At 41.6% G+C, this 19,433-nt stretch overlaps 1 protein-coding gene across 4 annotated transcripts in view; it reads left to right on the top strand.

The window, feature by feature from the left end:
* LOC5520794 (mitogen-activated protein kinase-binding protein 1) overlaps window positions 1-19,433 on the top strand; it is a 43,596-nt gene that overhangs the window by 7,260 nt on the left and 16,903 nt on the right. For all 4 annotated transcript variants that reach the window (XM_048730782.1, XM_048730783.1, XM_032365735.2 and 1 more), the window contains exons 12-35: window positions 3,106-3,181; window positions 3,483-3,596; window positions 3,944-4,046; window positions 4,644-4,681; window positions 5,100-5,166; window positions 5,299-5,410; window positions 5,800-5,891; window positions 6,064-6,189; window positions 6,494-6,567; window positions 7,152-7,231; window positions 7,753-7,791; window positions 8,284-8,359; window positions 8,883-8,994; window positions 10,726-10,789; window positions 10,922-10,961; window positions 11,187-11,257; window positions 12,433-12,488; window positions 12,879-12,949; window positions 15,202-15,285; window positions 15,811-15,895; window positions 16,421-16,479; window positions 16,577-16,609; window positions 16,956-17,033; window positions 17,528-17,730. In XM_048730782.1, coding sequence (XP_048586739.1) covers window positions 3,106-3,181; window positions 3,483-3,596; window positions 3,944-4,046; window positions 4,644-4,681; window positions 5,100-5,166; window positions 5,299-5,410; window positions 5,800-5,891; window positions 6,064-6,189; window positions 6,494-6,567; window positions 7,152-7,231; window positions 7,753-7,791; window positions 8,284-8,359; window positions 8,883-8,994; window positions 10,726-10,789; window positions 10,922-10,961; window positions 11,187-11,257; window positions 12,433-12,488; window positions 12,879-12,949; window positions 15,202-15,285; window positions 15,811-15,895; window positions 16,421-16,479; window positions 16,577-16,609; window positions 16,956-17,033; window positions 17,528-17,730 — 1,953 coding nt within the window. The remainder of the gene's footprint in view (window positions 1-3,105; window positions 3,182-3,482; window positions 3,597-3,943; window positions 4,047-4,643; window positions 4,682-5,099; window positions 5,167-5,298; window positions 5,411-5,799; window positions 5,892-6,063; window positions 6,190-6,493; window positions 6,568-7,151; window positions 7,232-7,752; window positions 7,792-8,283; window positions 8,360-8,882; window positions 8,995-10,725; window positions 10,790-10,921; window positions 10,962-11,186; window positions 11,258-12,432; window positions 12,489-12,878; window positions 12,950-15,201; window positions 15,286-15,810; window positions 15,896-16,420; window positions 16,480-16,576; window positions 16,610-16,955; window positions 17,034-17,527; window positions 17,731-19,433) is intronic.

Raw genomic sequence — 19,433 nt, 5'->3', positions numbered from 1 at the left:
TATAGCATGTAGTGTAGAGTGTTGTATATTATAGCATGTAGTGTAGAGTGTTGTATATTATAGCATGTAGTGTAGAGTGTTGTATATTATAGCATGTAGTGTAGGGTGTTGTATATTATAGCATGTAGTGTAGAGTGTTGTATATTATAGCATGTAGTGTAGAGTGTTGTATATTATAGCATGTAGTGTAGAGTGTTGTATATTATAGCATGTAGTGTAGGGTGTTGTATATTATAGCATGTAGTGTAGGGTGTTGTATATTATAGCATGTAGTGTAGTGTTGTATATTATAGCATGTAGTGTAGAGTGTTGTCTATTATAGCATGTAGTGTAGGGTGTTGTATATTATAGCATGTAGTGTAGAGTGTTGTATATTATAGCATGTAGTGTAGAGTGTTGTATATTATAGCATGTAGTGTAGTGTTGTATATTATAGCATGTAGTGTAGAGTGTTGTCTATTATAGCATGTAGTGTAGAGTGTTGTATATTATAGCATGTAGTGTAGAGTGTTGTATATTATAGCATGTAGTGTAGGGTGTTGTATATTATAGCATGTAGTGTAGGGTGTTGTCTATTATAGCATGTAGTGTAGAGTGTTGTATATTATAGCATGTAGTGTAGGGTGTTGTATATTATAGCATGTAGTGTAGAGTGTTGTATATTATAGCATGTAGTGTAGGGTGTTGTATATTATAGCATGTAGTGTAGAGTGTTGTATATTATAGCATGTAGTGTAGGGTGTTGTATATTATAGCATGTAGTGTAGAGTGTTGTATATTATAGCATGTAGTGTAGAGTGTTGTATATTATAGCATGTAGTGTAGAGTGTTGTATATTATAGCATGTAGTGTAGAGTGTTGTATATTATAGCATGTAGTGTAGGGTGTTGTATATTATAGCATGTAGTGTAGGGTGTTGTATATTATAGCATGTAGTGTAGAGTGTTGTATATTATAGCATTTAGTATAGGGTGTTGTATATTATAGCATGTAGTGTAGAGTGTTGTATATTATAGCATGTAGTGTAGGGTGTTGTATATTATAGCATGTAGTGTAGGGTGTTGTATATTATAGCATGTAGTGTAGAGTGTTGTATATTATAGCATGTAGTGTAGAGTGTTGTATATTATAGCATGTAGTGTAGGGTGTTGTATATTATAGCATGTAGTGTAGGGTGTTGTATATTATAGCATGTAGTGTAGGGTGTTGTATATTATAGCATGTAGTGTAGAGTGTTGTATATTATAGCATGTAGTGTAGAGTGTTGTATATTATAGCATGTAGTGTAGAGTGTTGTATATTATAGCATGTAGTGTAGAGTGTTGTATATTATAGCATGTAGTGTAGGGTGTTGTATATTATAGCATGTAGTGTAGAGTGTTGTATATTATAGCATGTAGTGTAGAGTGTTGTATATTATAGCATGTAGTGTAGAGTGTTGTATATTATAGCATGTAGTGTAGGGTGTTGTATATTATAGCATGTAGTGTAGGGTGTTGTATATTATAGCATGTAGTGTAGGGTGTTGTATATTATAGCATGTAGTGTGGAGTGTTGTATATTATAGCATGTAGTGTGGAGTGTTGTATATTATAGCATGTAGTGTGGAGTGTTGTATATTATAGCATGTAGTGTAGTGTTGTATATTATAGCATGTAGTGTAGAGTGTTGTATATTATAGCATGTAGTGTAGGGTGTAGTATATTATAGCATGTAGTGTAGGGTGTTGTATATTATAGCATGTAGTGTAGGGTGTTGTATATTATAGCATGTAGTGTAGGGTGTTGTATATTATAGCATGTAGTGTAGGGTGTTGTATATTATAGCATGTAGTGTAGAGTGTTGTATATTATAGCATGTAGTGTAGAGTGTTGTATATTATAGCATGTAGTGTAGAGTGTTGTGTATTATAGCATGTAGTGTAGGGTGTTGTATATTATAGCATGTAGTGTAGGGCATTGTATATTATAGCATGTAGTGTAGGGCGTTGTATATTATAGCATGTAGTGTAGGGCGTTGTATATTATAGCATGTAGTGTAGGGTGTTGTATATTATAGCATGTAGTGTAGGGTGTTGTATATTATAGCATGTAGTGTAGGGTGTTGTATATTATAGCATGTAGTGTAGGGTGTTGTATATTATAGCATGTAGTGTAGGGTGTTGTATATTATAGCATGTAGTGTAGGGTGTTGTATATTATAGCATGTAGTGTAGGGTGTTGTATATTATAGCATGTAGTGTAGGGTGTTGTATATTATAGCATGTAGTGTGGAGTGTTGTATATTATAGCATGTAGTGTGGAGTGTTGTATATTATAGCATGTAGTGTGGAGTGTTGTATATTATAGCATGTAGTGTGGGGTGTTGTATATTATAGCATGTAGTGTGGGGTGTTGTATATTATAGCATGTAGTGTGGGGTGTTGTATATTATAGCATGTAGTGTAGGGCGTTGCATATTATAGCATGTAGTGTAGGGCGTTGTATATTATAGCATGTAGTGTAGGGCGTTGTATATTATAGCATGTAGTGTAGGGCGTTGTATATTATAGCATGTAGTGTAGGGCGTTGTATATTATAGCATGTAGTGTAGAGTGTTGTATAATATAGCATGAAGTGTAGAGTTTTGTATATTATAGCATGTAGTGTAGAGTGTTGTATAATATAGCATGAAGTGTAGAGTGTTGTATATTAAAGCATGTAGTGTAGGGTGTTGTATATTAAAGCATGTAGTGTAGGGTGTTGTATATTATAGCATGAAGTGTAGAGTGTTGTATATTATAGCAGGTAGTGTAGAGTGTTGTATATTATAGCATGTAGTGTAGAGTGTTGTATATTATAGCATGTAGTGTAGAGTGTTGTATATTATAGCATGTAGTGTAGAGTGTTGTATATTATAGCATGTAGTGTAGAGTGTTGTATATTATAGCATGTAGTGTAGGGTGTTGTATATTATAGCATGTAGTGTAGGGTGTTGTATATTATAGCATGTAGTGTAGGGTGTTCCCTTCCCTTATCTTACACATCACTACTTGCCCATTGTAGAAAACATCTGATGTGACTTAATTTGTTAATTCCTCTTGTCTCCTTATTATGTATTTTCTAGCCACCTTATTCCCAAGACAGGCAATGTATCTTATGCAGATACCGTTGCTCTAGCTCTGGATACTTGTAACTACAGGGTAAGTATATATATATATTTTTTAGGAATTCGGCGAAGCCCCATTGAAATGACACATGATTGTTGGTGATCGCATGATAGTTGGCAATGTACTTTAATTATCATGTGCCCATCCAAACTTCATGATAGTAGGCATTAAATCTATCAACAACTATTATCAGGTATCATACTGTAGACTAGCATTCACCTATCATCAAATATCATCAGCTTCAACTATTATCGACTGATCATTAAAAAAGGGTTTAAGGCTGTGGACATGAGTTTAATCTGCTTGTTTGACGTCTCATACCTCCATTTTTTAGCTGACGTGTGTGTACAACGACCACAGTCTGTATGTCTGGGACCTGAAGGACATCAAAAAGATTGGCAAGATTTGGTCCTCTCTCTACCACAGCGCATGTGTATGGGGAGTAGAGGTACGATTGGAATGATATGGTCCCCTCTCTACCACACCTCACAAGTATGAGGAATGGAGCTACAAGACTTTCTGTTACCTACCAAAGTTCCTAATATTGGTAACTCCATCACTGTATTTCATACCTCTTCCTACCATTAAGCAGTCCCCAATTTCACTGTATTTTTTACCTCAAGTGACCAAGAAATCAATTTATTGGATGAAGCATACTTTGGTCTGTGACAAATTTTCCAAGAAATCGTATAGATAATGGTTGATAAAACACAAAGCTCTTTTAAACTCAAAATATGCTTTGTTTTGCAATTGAACCTTTACCTATTTATTAACCACCTTCCCGTCCCCCCTCAGGTCTATCCAGAGGTATCTGACAACAAGCACGCAGCCCTCCCCCCTGGGACATTTTTGACATGTTCAGCAGATGACACTGTCCGTGTATGGAATGTTGTTGAAGGTGAAGTCTAAAAATTGCAAACAGGCTTACAGTTAACGCCCCTGATGGATAATTATCTAACTGGAACTGGGACTTATTGTATCGTACAGCTCACCTGAGTCTGTTAAACTTTCATCCGTTGACACTTTTACGTAGTGTGCTAAAACTCTATACTTTAACAAACTGCACTCTGATTTTGACCCTGACTGTGTCCTTACATGTAAGACAGTCTTTCCTGGATACCACCCATTGCTGCTAGTCATGCTATATATAGTTTTACTATGATCGTTAGCAGTTATTATCGTTCACCATTGTTCATGTATCCGTATTGCCGGGGCTTGCCTCGTTGGGACCTCGTGTCCTTTTGCCCTCCCCTCTTTATTCTCATACAGGGAAAGCATGTTGAAAAGTGGGGGAACTGTCAATTGAAAAAAAAAACACTGAAAAACCTATCTTTTTGCTTACTTTTGAGCGCAAAAAGTAATGGGGCCTCCCTCAGCCCCTCCCCCTCTGTGGTGCCTATCGTATCCTGTAGTGTTGTTATATAAGTGTAAAGAAAGTCTCCAAACAAAATAAATAAATAAAATAAGTTCTTTCGTTTTTTTCTTTGTTTTCCAGGAACAAATATATCTTTTCAAAGAAATATATACAGTAAGGTGAGTCTCAAAGAGTGGTCCAGTGTGCTCTCTGTTTGTCGGCATATCTCTGTCCTTGGGGTGTTATATTTTATCAAATCGAGTCTCTTGCAATGTTCTTAATATCAACGGTTTGTGAATAAATTAAGGCGACTCGACCCAGTATTTTATAGGAGGTACCACTATTCTATTAATAGAATAACATTGAGTAGTTAATAGCTAGTAGGTAATAGCTAACATTGAGTAAGTACGCAGCTGCTTTGTCTCCTATTATCTTTGTTCTACAAAGGATTTCTTTTGTCTCTATTCTTCTCGTTCTTTGTGTCGAGGTGCGGAAATTGTTAATTTGCCCAATCAAATCGCAGCTTGTAAGAGCTGCGTACTGACCCTTAACATTAACTGGAAAATGAATTCTAGCTGAAGTCTTGTTCTCACACAGGAGTTGATGCGAGTGCTGTATTTACTGGACAATTTCTCGAACCTTAAGGACACCGAACACAGTATTAGTAAGTACCCTCTAGACTCCTCGGGTCCCAATTGCGTGACATTGGATATGACTTGCGTGAATCTGGGCCCGAATTACGTGACTCTGGACTTTCTTATAATTAAACTGATAACACTATGCTCCTCTTCACCAGCCTCTAAAAATGTGAATGACGTAAGCAGTGATGGCCGCACGGGTGTGCGGACAATATGTGCAAGTCCTGATGGTCAGACACTGGCCGTTGGTGATCGATCTGGAAACGTCAGGTACCATCACATTTATTGGTTATTGTAGTGAAAATATATTTAAAGTGTGATGCGCGCGTCGCAAGCAAACGGAGATGGACTAGAATGCGGAAGTGTTGGATACATATACAACGAGTGTGTAAATCAGCGAAGAAGAAAGGGATAGGGCGTCCTTTTTTTTCCTTTCTTTATTTACTTGTCCCTCCCGCTGATTTTCTTATGGGCGGGGTGCTTATCTTAGGTTATTCAACTTCCCGGCCGTATTTGCAAAGTCAAGCTGTATGAAATGATAACCTATGTTTAGTAATAAGATCGCAACAAAGGACGCTTTTCCTGAATATAGCATCATTTTCCTTCGTACACACATATCCTCTTGGAGCTAGTTAACAGTATAACATTTATTCCCCCAGAGTTTACGACATGATGTTCTTGGATGAGCTTCTGAAGATTGAGGCACATGAGTCTGAAGTGTTGTGTGTAGAATTCTCTCCACCGCAATCAGGTAAAAAACAATAGTAACAAAAATGTTATTATTTTTTTTAATTAATGATAATAATAAACTTTATTGATAGCCAAATACGCCGTGTCCATCGCTTTTCATGTACCTACGTCGTCACAGGTAGAACCGAGTAGAGAAAGCACGGAGTGAGTTGAAGTTTCTTTCTCCTGTGTAGGCCACAAGCTACTAGCCTCTGCAGGACGTGATCGCTTAATCCATATCTTTGATATGAACAAGGATTTTTCGCTGATTCAGACGTTAGATGATCACTCTGCCAGTATAACTTCTATCAAGTTCAATGGTGAGTCAGTAAGAACTACATAAGTTTTACTAGTATGACTAAATCGATGCCAATTTTTCCCCGCCCTAGTAAAAACAGGCGAGGGAACTTAAAAGTTTTTTTTAATTTGCAACGACATAAGCAATATCAACGTACTTAAAACAAGTCTGTTTCAGAGTGTATTTCACACCGTTGCCGTCGTCGTTGTTTAAGTTTCCTATTGTATCTACTTTGGAATCCTGCTGTGCATTTGTTTTACAAAAAATGAAGACTTCGGAAACGTTATTAAACGCAAACTAAAAACTGCCTTGTGACTCTTTTCTAGTCGACGATAATGGTGACTTCCAACTGCTTAGCTGCAGCGCAGACAAGTCCATCATATTCCGCTCCGCCCAGCAGGTGAGCATTGCATCATGGGTTATGACGTCATTGACCCAGCAAAAAAAGGATCGTATTTTTTAAAAACACCATATACTACTTGACACTATATACTTGTGGAAGCACGGGTGGCCTAGTGTGTTAGCGCGTCGGCCTCTCACCTCTGTGGCCCAGGTTCGAATCCTGTCTCAAACTGGGGGATTTTTCCGGGTTCCTGCCTTGAATCGAATTTGTCACAAGTGAGTTGAAGTTATTCTCTCGTGTTTCCAGTCTTCTCGGATAAGGACACTAAACCGGAGGTCCCGTCTCTTCAAGCTGCACTACATTAACCTGAACCGAAGGGACGTAAAAGAACCACTGGGGACGCAATAAACCCTCTGGCAGTGACCACCCCCAGTGACAGTGCTTACTAACCGAGGGCCATATGTTAGAAAACTGTATATTCGGTTAAATATGCTACCCTCGATAAACAAAGATTACAAAGATTACATACTACTTGACACCCAGTGATGACGTCATTGACCCCCCAAAAAAGGGTCAACGATATACTACTTGACCTCCAGTGACGATTTCTAACTGGCTTTTATTTTGCTTTCTGCCCGTAGAATCCGGACCTGCAGTTTGTGAGAAATACTAATTATGTCGGCAAGACGACGTTCTATGACATGGTGGTGGATACGTCTAGGTTCGTGGTTATAAGTAGTGCTGATGTTGTGATGGTGTTATGGTTATGTCGGCGTCATTTTGCTAATGCTCGTTTCCCCCCTAAAGCCTCGATCAAACGGAGCTGAGAGTTGAGGAAAAACTATGTGAGTTTCAATTCTCATGACCGTTTAGCGGTGCTCTCAGTTTCATTGACGTTCATCGACTCTTATTCACTTTTAACAAGTTCAAATTTGACTTGAGGTTAGATAAAAGTTTTTTTTACATTTGATCGCTACAATGAGTGTTGATGCGAGGAAAAATTAGTCAAAATTAGCTTTCCCAATTTACGATTCGGTGCTGAATCCTGTAATCATATTATTATATTAAAAAAAAAACAAACGTCACCGCTATTATAAACTCTCAAAGTCCTTTTGATCACAACCTTATGACTCCTAAAGGGAAAAGAACTCTCATGGACACATCATCTTCGTTTGATCGAGCCTTGAGGACTACCTTGTGCGAAAAGCCATCTAAAGATATCACGGTGTTTATATTTTTTAGACATGTTGCAGCAACGGCTTGTCAAGACAGGAATGTGAGGTAATAAAAACATCTTATTTACCTGCTAAGTGCACGTACTGCCATGACGCGCGCTACCGTGGCCACCAAGACAAAGTGTTATAGTGTGACGCGCGCTACCGTGGCCACCAAGACAAAGTGTTATAGTGTGACGCGCGCTACCGTGGCCACCAAGACAAAGTGTTATAGTGTGACGCGCGCTACCGTGGCCACCAATAGAAAGTGTTATAGTGTGACGCGCGCTACCGTGGCCACCGATACAAAGTGTTATAGTGTGACGCGCGCTACCGTGGTCACCGATACAAAGTTAGCCAAATAACATTCTGAGATTGACACGAAATTACTAACTGTGAGGATTCCGTCGCGTTTTGATGTACATTCAAGCATTTATTTTCCGCACTTTTTTGTCAGTGAATTTCATCTCAGTCAGATTAGAACGTTTCTTGCATCCGCATGGTGATGATCTTTAATGTGGCTTATTGAGGCTTTTAACTGTGACTCAACTTCTCCCAGGATTTATGACACTGTGAATGGAAAACAAACACGCTCCTTCAAGGGTGCTACGGGAGATGACGGCACACTGGTCAAGGTACATAGTGTGATATACAATACTTTGTACTTATTGTGTCAATTTGGAACTCTTCGACGACGACGACGACGTCAAATAAAACGTGACCCCGAAAATCGTTATTAACGCTCAAGTCTAAACTAGTTTAAATAATATAAGTTCGTTTTTATAGTTCCAAGTCAGTTAAGCCGAAAAAAGACCTGGTTTCTGTTTTAGTGCATAAGTCCCCACCTCGGGGTTTGTAGGAAAACAGCTGAAATGTATAAGAGAGTCAGCTTTACGTCTGGCTTTTTATTTCTGCCGTTGCCGTCCGCGTTGCAGCTTAGATCCCTAATAGGGAACTTAATCAACTACGACAAGGAGAACATGACCCCCCTTGGCACTACACCATGTTTTCACGTTGTATATCAGATAGTCAGTTTCACGTCTGATTCTCTAAATTTTTCATTATTTTCTGCCGTTACCGTTCGCGTTGCTGTCGTTGTTGCTTAATCAGTTCCTTAATATGAATGCATGGTTGCCTGTCCTTGTCTGATTGATTTAGATAACGATGGATAACTCTGGGTACTATGCCGCCACAAGCTGTTCCGACAAGACGATGTCATTCCACGAGTTTGAGACGGGCGAGTGTATGGCCAGTATGACAGGGCATTCAGGTAGGACTTGTATGGCCAGTAGGACAGGGCATTCAGGTAAGACTTGTATGGCCAGTAGGACAGGACATTCAGGTAAGACTTGTATGGACAGTATGACAAGGCATTCAGGTAAGACTTGTATGGCCAGTAGGACAGGGCATTCAGGTAAGACTTGTATGGACAGTATGACAGGGCATTCAGGTAAGACTTGTATGGCCAGTAGGACAGGGCATTCAGGTAAGACTTGTATGGACAGTAGGACAGGGCATTCAGGTAAGACTTGTATGGACAGTAGGACAAGGCATTCAGGTAGGACTTGTATGGCCAGTATGACAGGACATTCAGGTAGGACTTGTATGGCCAGTGTGACAGGACATTTAGGTAAGACTTGTATGGCCAGTATGACAGGACATTCAGGTAAGACTTGTATGGACAGTATGACAGGACATTCAGGTAGGACTTGTATAGCCAGTATGACAGGACATTCAGGTAGGACTTGTATGGACAGTATGACAGGGCATTTAGGTAAGACTTGTATGGCCAGTAGGACAGGGCATTCAGGTAAGACTTGTATGGCCAGTATGACAGGACATTCAGGTAGGACTTGTATGGCCAGTAGGACAGGACATTCAGGTAGGACTTGTATGGCCAGTATGACAAGGCATTCAGGTAAGACTTGTATGGACAGTATGACAAGGCATTCAGGTAAGACTTGTATAGCCAGTATGACAGGGCATTCAGGTAAGACTTGTATGGCTAGCATGACAGGACATTCAGGTAAGACCTGTTTGGCCAGTATGACAGGACATTCAGGTAAGACTTGTATGGCCAGTATGACAGGACATTTAGGTAAGACTTGTATGGCCAGTATGACAAGACATTCAGGTAGGACTTGTATGGCTAGCATGACAGGACATTCAGGTAAGACTTGTATGGCCAGTATGATAAGGCATTTAGGTAAGACTTGTATGGCCAGTATGACAGGACATTCAGGTAAGACTTGTATGGCCAGTATGACAGGGCATTCAGGTAAGACTTGTATGGACAGTAGGACAGGGCATTCAGGTAAGACTTGTATGGCCAGTATGACAGGACATTCAGGTAAGACTTGTATGGCCAGTATGACAAGGCATTCAGGTAGGACTTGTATGGCCAGTATGACAGGACATTCAGGTAAGACCTGTTTGGCCAGTAGGACAGGACATTCAGGTAAGACTTGTATGGACAGTAGGACAGGACATTCAGGTAAGACTTGTATGGACAGTATGACAGGACATTTAGGTAAGACTTGTATGCCAGTATGACAGGACATTTAGGTAAGACTTGTTTGGCCAGTATGACAGGACATTTGGGTAAGACTTGTATGGCCAATAGGACAGGGCATTCGGGTAAGACTTGTATGGCCAGTATGACAGGGCATTTAGGAAAGACTTGTATGGCCAATAGGACAGGGCATTCGGGTAAGACTTGTATGGCCAGTATGACAGGGCATTTAGGAAAGACTTGTATGGACAGTATGACAGGACATTCAGGTAGGACTTGAATAGCCAGTATGACAGGACATTTAGGTAAGACTTGTATGGACAGTATGACAGGACATTCAGTTATCACTTAATCCCTTATTCTCTTCATTTTGCTGAATTTTCGTTTCTCTCTTCCATTTTGCTCGAATTTTTTTTTTCGCTTTCCAATCCTTCATTTTGCCACCGCACTTTGATTTGGCGAATTTACAACGTTTTGTTGAACCTTTAGAAATCGTGACTGGCATTCGATTTACCAATGACTGCAAGCGGCTTATTTCTGTCTCTGGCGATGGGTGAGTCATCATTCGAACTAAATTTCGTTATTTTCGTGTTTTATCTAAGGGCACAGTGCTCCTTTAAACATTTCCACCGTTTGTCAACAATATATGGATGCTCATTATTTGATGTCTCATTATTGTCTTCAGTTGCATTTTTATATGGAAGATCCCGACCACATTCACCCAGGTGAGACATCCCCTCATATCATGCCTGAAATATTACTATATCCTCATCCCCCTGCCTGCATAGTACTATATCCTCATCCCCCTGCCTGCAATATTACTATATCCTCATCCCCCCGCCTGCAATATTACTTTACCCCCCGACCCCTTACACCAATAGCAATAGTTTTGTGCCCTCTTTAGGGTAGTGATGGTAGCTATAAATCTAAGCGGAGTTCGATTTTTACAGAACATGGAAGAGCGAATGGCAGATCTTGGCCAAGAACTTCCCAAGGCAACTCTTCCCGAAACTCCCCTCAGGTAGAACTTCCCACGTTCCCACATTCTGTGTAGTACCCTGATCTAAGAGGTCGTCCACAAACTCGGATTCAACATGTGTCCGGATTTGTTTCGCCGAAAACGGCTTACTTGATTTTCGTCCTTACTGTAGTTTTCGCTGCGTGTTCCGTCCATTATAACATGGATTCAAACGTTTGAAAACGCTGAAAGGTACGGAGAGACGTCATTTTTATGATATGCGCATGCTCAAAGCAGCAGACGCGCCTGCGATATGACACCATCGTTTTTATTTTGGTACGGATTCGACTGTCCACACTACGGACCAAAGTATAAGGATTCATTTTGATTCACTTTCGGTGGCGTTTCCAAAAGTATCCGGATTCGCTGGATCCAGCGCGCGTGTTAGTGTGGACGAAATGCCTAAACGTATCAAAAAGTATACGGATCCAAACGAATCCGTGTTAGTGTGGACGGCCCCTAATAGTGGCGAGAAGACCCTTAGAATGCCAACTGGCTTGTGCGAGATATCCTCAGGAAATTGGTATGGAGCTTATAATGTTGATGTTAATGATCTATGGCCAATCACGCCCCGAATTCCAATTTTACGCTCTCGCACAATTGTGTAGTTCCAGAAAATACCCATACCACCCCCCCATGTAAATTCCGGGGAGGGGTTTAAACGGCCGGGAATTTCCAGAGGGGAGGGGAGGAATGCTCTTTTTCCTTAACAGTGACTGTATTCATTTTTTTCTAGGGGGTTGGAAATTCCAGAGGGGTGGGGGTTATACCTCCGACCCCCTCCATTTGGGGGGATGGATATTTTCTGGAACTACACATTCCGAGTCAAACAAAGCATAATTCAATCGAGTTAGAGAGAGTTCTTCAATCAAATATCGTTTACCATGTATACGACTTTAAACCGTTGAATTATCTAATGTTAACAATAACAAAGGAGCGGTAGATCGCATTCTTAAATATTGTCATTTTCAGTTTCATTGCGTTTGTTTTGGGTTCATTATGCGGTTAACCTCTATGAAAGCGGTCACTTAGCACTGGCCCGAGGGTCACCACTTATAGGTACCACTATAGAGTTTGTTTTGTGGAAACGGCGGTTATGTTCAAAGTAGGGAGATTTAGCACTCGTACGTTCTCCGTTTCTCTGAATTTTTTTCAGCTTTCCTTTCGTTTTGTTATAGGAGAGGAACATACAAAGTAGAAGAGACTGTCAGCTCAGATAACAACGGGACTACTGGTATGGTGAACTCTCAGTAACGGATCCAGGGGGAGGGTTTAGGGAGTTAACCCCCCCCCCCCCCCCCTTTGGGCTGCCAAAGATAAAAATACCCCCTCCCCCCTTTGCCACTGAGCCAACCCCGGCCCCTCTTTAGTGAAAGCTAGATCCGCCCCTGACTTTATACGAGTTGCATTCACCTGACATTTTGGTTGGCAAACTGACGCGATCTCCGGCTTCTGCCGGCAAATTATTTAACGACAAAAAGCAAATTATTCAGCACTTATCGCTGAGCGATTTTTTTTCGTCGCTCACTGGCGTGACGGCCGCTGAAATGTTTGTGTTTATTTTAGCGTGATTTCTTAGTGCCTTTTTGAAGCAAGTGCCAATCAATGTTTGTGTTTTTTTTAGAGAGGGATAACACCCCTGCCATCGACTATCGGTTCAGCATTGGCAAGCTACCGTCATGGGCCAAAAAACAGGTTTATACCTCCCCTATTCTTCTTTATTTTCGCGCATCTTAGATTTCGCAAAAAATATTCTCGGCACATTTCGCGAATGCGGAGAAAAAAATATGTTTGCAGGGGATTTAATTTCGCGAATTTGAGGTTCAAGTGCCTTTTTTTCTTTTCTTTTTTTTTACAATAAAATGACGTTAACCGACTACTGAAACAAGACCAATATAATTGAAACGAAATTTTGAAAAATTGTCCTCTCGAGCCATTAACGAGTACCCTCACATGTCCTCACTGACAGATTTCAATTTCGCTAGATCAAAGTTCGCTGTCTTTATTTTCGCGAAAATTAAGCAGAATAAGTACATCGTGATTTGTCTGTGTTGTCTAGTTCTGTTAGGACTAAGTGAAACTCCACTCTTTTCTTTTTGTTTATTGTTCCCTCTTCGTTTGGTTGTGCATTGGTACTCATGCTCGAAGATCCAGCGTACTTTGCGAGCGCTGGATCCTCGAACATGATTGGTACTTGGTTGAAAAGGACGGCGTTTGCCCTCCGTCTGTTCGTCTGCAGGTTCGTCTGTCTGTTCGTCTGCATGCCCGTCTGTCCGTTCGTTTGTCTGTTCGTCCGTCTGTTTTTCAGCCCGTCTCTCTGCTAAAGCAACTGTCTGTTCGTCTTCATGCCCGTCTTTCTGTTCGTTTGTCTGTTCGTCCGTCTGTTTTTCAGCCCGTCTCTCTGCTAAAGCAATTGTCTGTTCGTCTGCATGCCCGTCTGTCTGTTCGTTTGACTGTTCGTTTGTCTGTTTTTCAGCCCGTCTCTCTGCTAAAGCAACTGTCTGTTCTTCTGTCTGTTCGTCTGCATGCCCGTCTGTCTGTTCGTTTGACTGTTCGTCTGTCTGTTTTTCAGCCCGTCTCTCTGCTAAAGCAACTGTCTGTTCTTCTGTCTGTTCGTCTGCATGCCCGTCTGTCTGTTCGTTTGACTGTTCGTCTGTCTGTTTTTCAGCCCGTCTCTCTGCTAAAGCAACTGTCTGTTCTTCTGTCTGTTCGTCTGCATGCCCGTCTGTCTGTTCGTTTGACTGTTCGTCCGTCTGTTTTTCAGCCCGTCTCTCTGCTAAAGCAACTGTCTGTTCGTCTGCATGCCCGTCTGTCTGTTCGTTTGACTGTTCTTCCGTCTGTTTTTCAGCCCGTCTCTCTGCTAAAGCAACTGTCTGTTCGTCTGTCTGTTCGTCTGCATGCCCGTCTGACCGTTCGTTTGTCTGTTCGTCCGTCTGTTTTTCAGCCCGTCTCTCTGCTAAAGCAACTGTCTGTTCGTCTTTCTGTTCGTCTGCATGCCCATCTGTCTGTTCGTTTGACTGTTCGTCTGTCGTTTTTCAGCCCGTCTCTCTGCTAAAGCAACTGTCTGTTCGTCTGTCTGTTCGTCTGCATGCCCGTCTGTCTGTTCGTTTGACTGTTCGTCTGTCTGTTTTTCAGCCCGTCTCTCTGCTAAAGCAACTGTCTGTTCGTCTGCATGCCCGTCTGTCCGTTCGTTTGTCTTTTCGTCCGTCTGTTTTTCAGCCCGTCTCTCTGCTAAAGCAACTGTCTGTTCGTCTGCATGCCCGTCTGTCCGTTCGTTTGTCTGTTCGTCCGTCTGTTTTTCAGCCCGTCTCTCTGCTAAAGCAACTGTCTGTTCGTCTGCATGCCCGTCTGTCCGTTCGTTTGTCTGTTCGTCCGTCTGTTTTTCAGCCCGTCTCTCTGCTAAAGCAAATGTCTGTTCGTCTGCATTCCCGTCTGTCCGTTCGTTTGTCTGTTCGTCCGTCTGTTTTTCAGCCCGTCTCTCTGCTAAAGCAACTGTCTGTTCGTCTGCATGCCCATCTGTCTGTTCGTTTGACTGTTCGTCTGTCTGTTTTTTAGCCTGTCTCTCTGCTAAAGCAACTGTCTGCTCGTCTGCATTCCCGTCTGTCCGTTCGTTTGTCTGTTCGTCCGTCTGTTTTTCAGCCCGTCTCTCTGCTAAAGCAACTGTCTGTTCGTCTGCATGCCCATCTGTCTGTTCGTTTGACTGTTCGTCTGTCTGTTTTTTAGCCTGTCTCTCTGCTAAAGCAACTGTCTGCTCGTCTGTCTGTTCGTCTGCATCCCCGTCTGTCTGTTCGTTTGTCTGTTCGTCTGTCTGTTTTTCAGCCCGTCTCTCTGCTAAAGCAACTGTCTGTTCGTCTGCATGCCCGTCTGTCTGTTCGTTTGACTGTTCGTCTGTCTGTTTTTCAGCCCGTCTCTCTGTTAAAGCAACTGACCCCTTATACTTCTTCTAGCTCATCGGTGAGTCTGGCGGAGACTCGTCGTCCCCTGACGGTGCGCCTGGTGCTCCTGTCCAACCAAGCGGCCGATGGGCTCAGGTATGTATCATTGTCATCGTGAGATTCGCGATGCAACGAGGGGTATTCCTCGACTCTCATTCACTTTTAACAATCTCGAATTCGGCGTAAGAGTTGACGAAATCTGTTACCGTTTGGTCGTGTGAACAATTTTCAACAGTTCAACAGTTTTTAGGTCAGCAATTTTTACAAAAAGTGAAATGTCGTTACAGAGGCAAGTATGAATACTGAAGTCGAAAATTGATTATGCGCTGATTCTTTGTTAAAAACGTTACCACTCATCAACTCTCAAAGACCGATTGATCACAACCATATAAGAGCGAAAAACAGGAAAAGGCTGTTTACAATTGAAAATCCATTGGTTTATTTGCAAGAAAATTGCAGATTAGCCACCAAAGATTGAATTTTAATACCTTATTAACGATATTTTCTTGACAACATCTCTGTTACTTGCTTTTTGGAAATGGAGTTAGTCGGTATTGTTCGGGAGCGTAAAATGGCGGCGTGATTGGCTTTCTTTAACGCTGTTGTCTAAAAATTTTGTAGCGAGTCCTTCCAGTCGACGCATGCCTTGCGAGGGAATCCAGTCCTCTCCGCCCTACCATCCTCTCACTTAGCGATAGCCCAGGAGGTATGAATACTCAGAATGAAAAATGAGAAAATAGGCCTGCAACATACATGTAGCTACTGCAACAATTATTACACCGGTTACCCCTTTTTTCTGCGTGATGACATAGTAGTTTCCGCACACTGGTGCAGTACACAGATAATGATGTCCCACTTGGTGATGTTGAAAATACATTTCTGAGTAAATAGGCGACCACCTCAGGAATGGAAAATTGCGATCGTTGTCCGAGCTGGTCGCGACCCTTGGCGTAAACAATTTTGGTCAGTTACGAGCCAACAAAAGATTGCAAATTGCTGTAGAAGTTTTGTTACTGCTGTAATTGTATGACATGTCTGTATAAACGAATTGCATTTCTGTTAATCGTGTGGCAAAATTTGCGCTGAATATCTCTCGCTGATGATCTCTTAACGTGATCGCTTACAGAGCTTGTCGCATTAATAAGGCGGTCGCTTACAGAGCTGGTCGCATTAACCCCTCCCCTCCCAAGAAAAAAACAATATTGTAGCTACTCACCTGGTGTGTTCACAGATCGTAAAGCATTCACCACTACATCCGCCCAGGAACAAGTTGACGCACTGATGAACAGCGTATGTACCTAATGCTCATAGTTTCGTCGGAATGTGTGCGGGCTATTCAACTCAATTCTATACAATTTTCTTTAATCGATATGTTTCTTTCCTGCAGCCTCTCGAGAGGAAGTGTTCATTGACCAAAGGGGTACGAATTGATGTCCTTATTGTGACTATTACGTACTATTTAAAACACGAGGAGGAGGAGTGTTTTCGCGGATATAAAATTCTTAATGAGGTCATGATAGCTTTAGATAATGCTTCATGTTCGTTAGTCTGCTATTCGTCTTCTATTGTACCCAAATATTCTCCTTGGGACAGTTTCCATTCCCTCTTCACGCTTTAGATTTGTTGGGTGTATTGCTAGGTATAAAGCCTTTATCACGTGTCCAAAGAAGAACATCCGATTGATCAACATGCCTTTTGAATATTTATGATTGTTTTAATCGTAATTTTTTTATTACTTTTTGATGTCAAATTTTGTATTTCGTCAGGAGGATGATGACTTATTTAATGCTGATTACCGGGAACAGTTTAACTCGCTGACAGAAGAGGATATAGGCTCTCACAAGGCACGTAATCATTGCCATTATTACAATGTCATCATTATCACCACCATAATCGTCATCACCATCATTGTCACCATTTAAATTATCATCAGCAATATCATTATATTCATCATTATCATTAATATCACAACAACAACCTTCATCATCACCACAATCACCATTATTATCAGCACCAACACCATCACCATTACCTTTACCACCACCATCATTATTATCATCATCAATGCAATCATCATAATCACCGTTATCATCATGATCAACATCATTACCACAACCATCATTATCAGTACGATCAATGTCATCATCATCATCATTATCAGCACCATCAATATCATTATCGTCGATAGCTCATAACTGTTTGTTCACCATTAATCATTTGTATTCGTTGTTGGATCTGTCAACGATTTCAATTAGTCGACAAACAGATAAATATGAACTACTGTTACCGTTATTTTCACTAGCCGCAACTTATACCATTGTCCCATTGTCATCTTCAGCATCCTCGCGAAATTCCTCTCAACGTGTCAGTATCACGTGGTAGTGCGCCCTTTGACCTCCAAGCGTCACGTGATCAGGACTTGCTTATCCAGACAGAGGAGGTCAAGTTTGAAGAAGTGGAGGAGTTACCGGAAGAGGATGTGAAAGAGAGCATCATCTATCTGCCCAACTCCCAGGACAACATGGACATCGAGACAGCCAGGTCAGGCGCCGCCCTCGCGACCCCACCCCCTGACACACGCCTTATTGCTGGTCCGCCACGCTCCGCGCAAGTCGAGCTCACGAGTTGCTCAAGACGCGCGCGCGAAATCCACGCGAGTAGAGATTTCCATTGGAACTCAGATTTACCACGCACCACGCGAGCTGCGCTCATGAGTGACTCAAGACGCTCGCGCGAATGTAATGCGAGTATCGTGACGACGCGTGCACCGGTAATTTTGGAGAGAGATTTCCCGGGTAATCTTGGTTTACCACGCACCACGCAGGCTGCGCCCACGAGTGGTCTAGCATTCGCGCACGCGAGCCCTCCCACGAGAGTGTCCAGAAACGCGCCCTCTCGCACGGCGAGCACGCTAGATAAGGACTTGGATTTTATAGATTCGCCAGTAGCAACACCAGAAAGAGTCCAAAATGCTACATTGCTTGCCCATTGTCACACTGATCAGCGCAGATTTCAAAACGCGTGTGTCCCTCGCGCACCTTCTTTTACCCAAAACGGGAGCTCCTTGCCAGGGGTGTATCGATTTGAAGGGGGTGAAAACGCGCGTGGGTACACAACAACATGTTTGGATTGTATGGACGTATCTCCCGAGCGAGTGAACGCTATAAACTCTCATGGGAAAGCTCTATACAGTGACATGGAGACACTGCAAAAGTTCCCGTTTATGTTCCTTTATGATAAAAGCGCAGGGGAGATAATTAATCTACCGCAAATCACACATAAAGAAGTTAACTGTCGCGTCGTAAACTCCGCGGTACCTGACAATGTTTCTCCAGATAAACCCGACCCGCCTCAACTGATGATACACAATGACAACTTACATCTTACCTCTGATCTTATTCCTAGTATCACACCTCCAGAAATCCCCATGTGCAAGCCCTCGGCTTCCACTTGTAAGGACATAGTCGCAAAGCCTTCCATTTTTTATCCGATTAGACTCGAAGATAGTGCCATGCCAGATAATCGAGCTGGGGGCCGTGCCATAGATCAAAGTCCGCATCAATCCTCTAGCTTCTCTCTTCATATTGATGGCTTAACCGTCTCTAGTCAGCAATCCCTTAGCCAGAAACCCTCCACGACAATAGGTCTAGACTCGCCTAGTAATCATGACCTTAAGGTCACAGTGTTGGACATTTTCGGTAAAAATGTAGAGTTCTTGATCCAGAAGCAGAAGTATGGGGTTACGAGGATTAGGGGGAAGAAAGTGGGATTCGGGGTTTTGTTACTTTTTACAGCTGCGCTGTTAATCTTTTATGATTTATTCACACTTAAATACACGTAGATACTGCTAGACACGATTAATTTTACGAAATTAAATTTACTTTTAAAAATTATTTTGTTATAATCATTATTTGTGAATATAATAGAAAAGGCTTTTCTGGGTGATTCATTTTGGTAATAAGATAAATATTATACCAGCTAATAAAATTTAACAAATAGTAATGTTGTATCAGTATATTTTAGTGCTAAAAATCATGAAATTCGAAAATGTAATTATTTTTGCACATAAAATCTGATATAAAATAAATACCGAAAAGATAACAATAAACACCCATATCATTTCTGCCTGGCCTAACCAACGCTAATCCAATAACGTTTGTGGTAAAGTTCAAGGATCAAAAAACGAGTACACTACGAAGACAGATTTCCTTCCAAGCTCTTATTTGTCTTCGCAAAGACTGCCG

Source organism: Nematostella vectensis, chromosome 7, assembly GCF_932526225.1.
Source record: "Nematostella vectensis chromosome 7, jaNemVect1.1, whole genome shotgun sequence".
In the NCBI taxonomy this organism is placed as follows: Eukaryota; Metazoa; Cnidaria; class Anthozoa; order Actiniaria; family Edwardsiidae; genus Nematostella; species Nematostella vectensis.
Note: the sequence above shows the minus strand (reverse complement) of the source record. Positions and strands in the feature narration are given on the sequence as shown.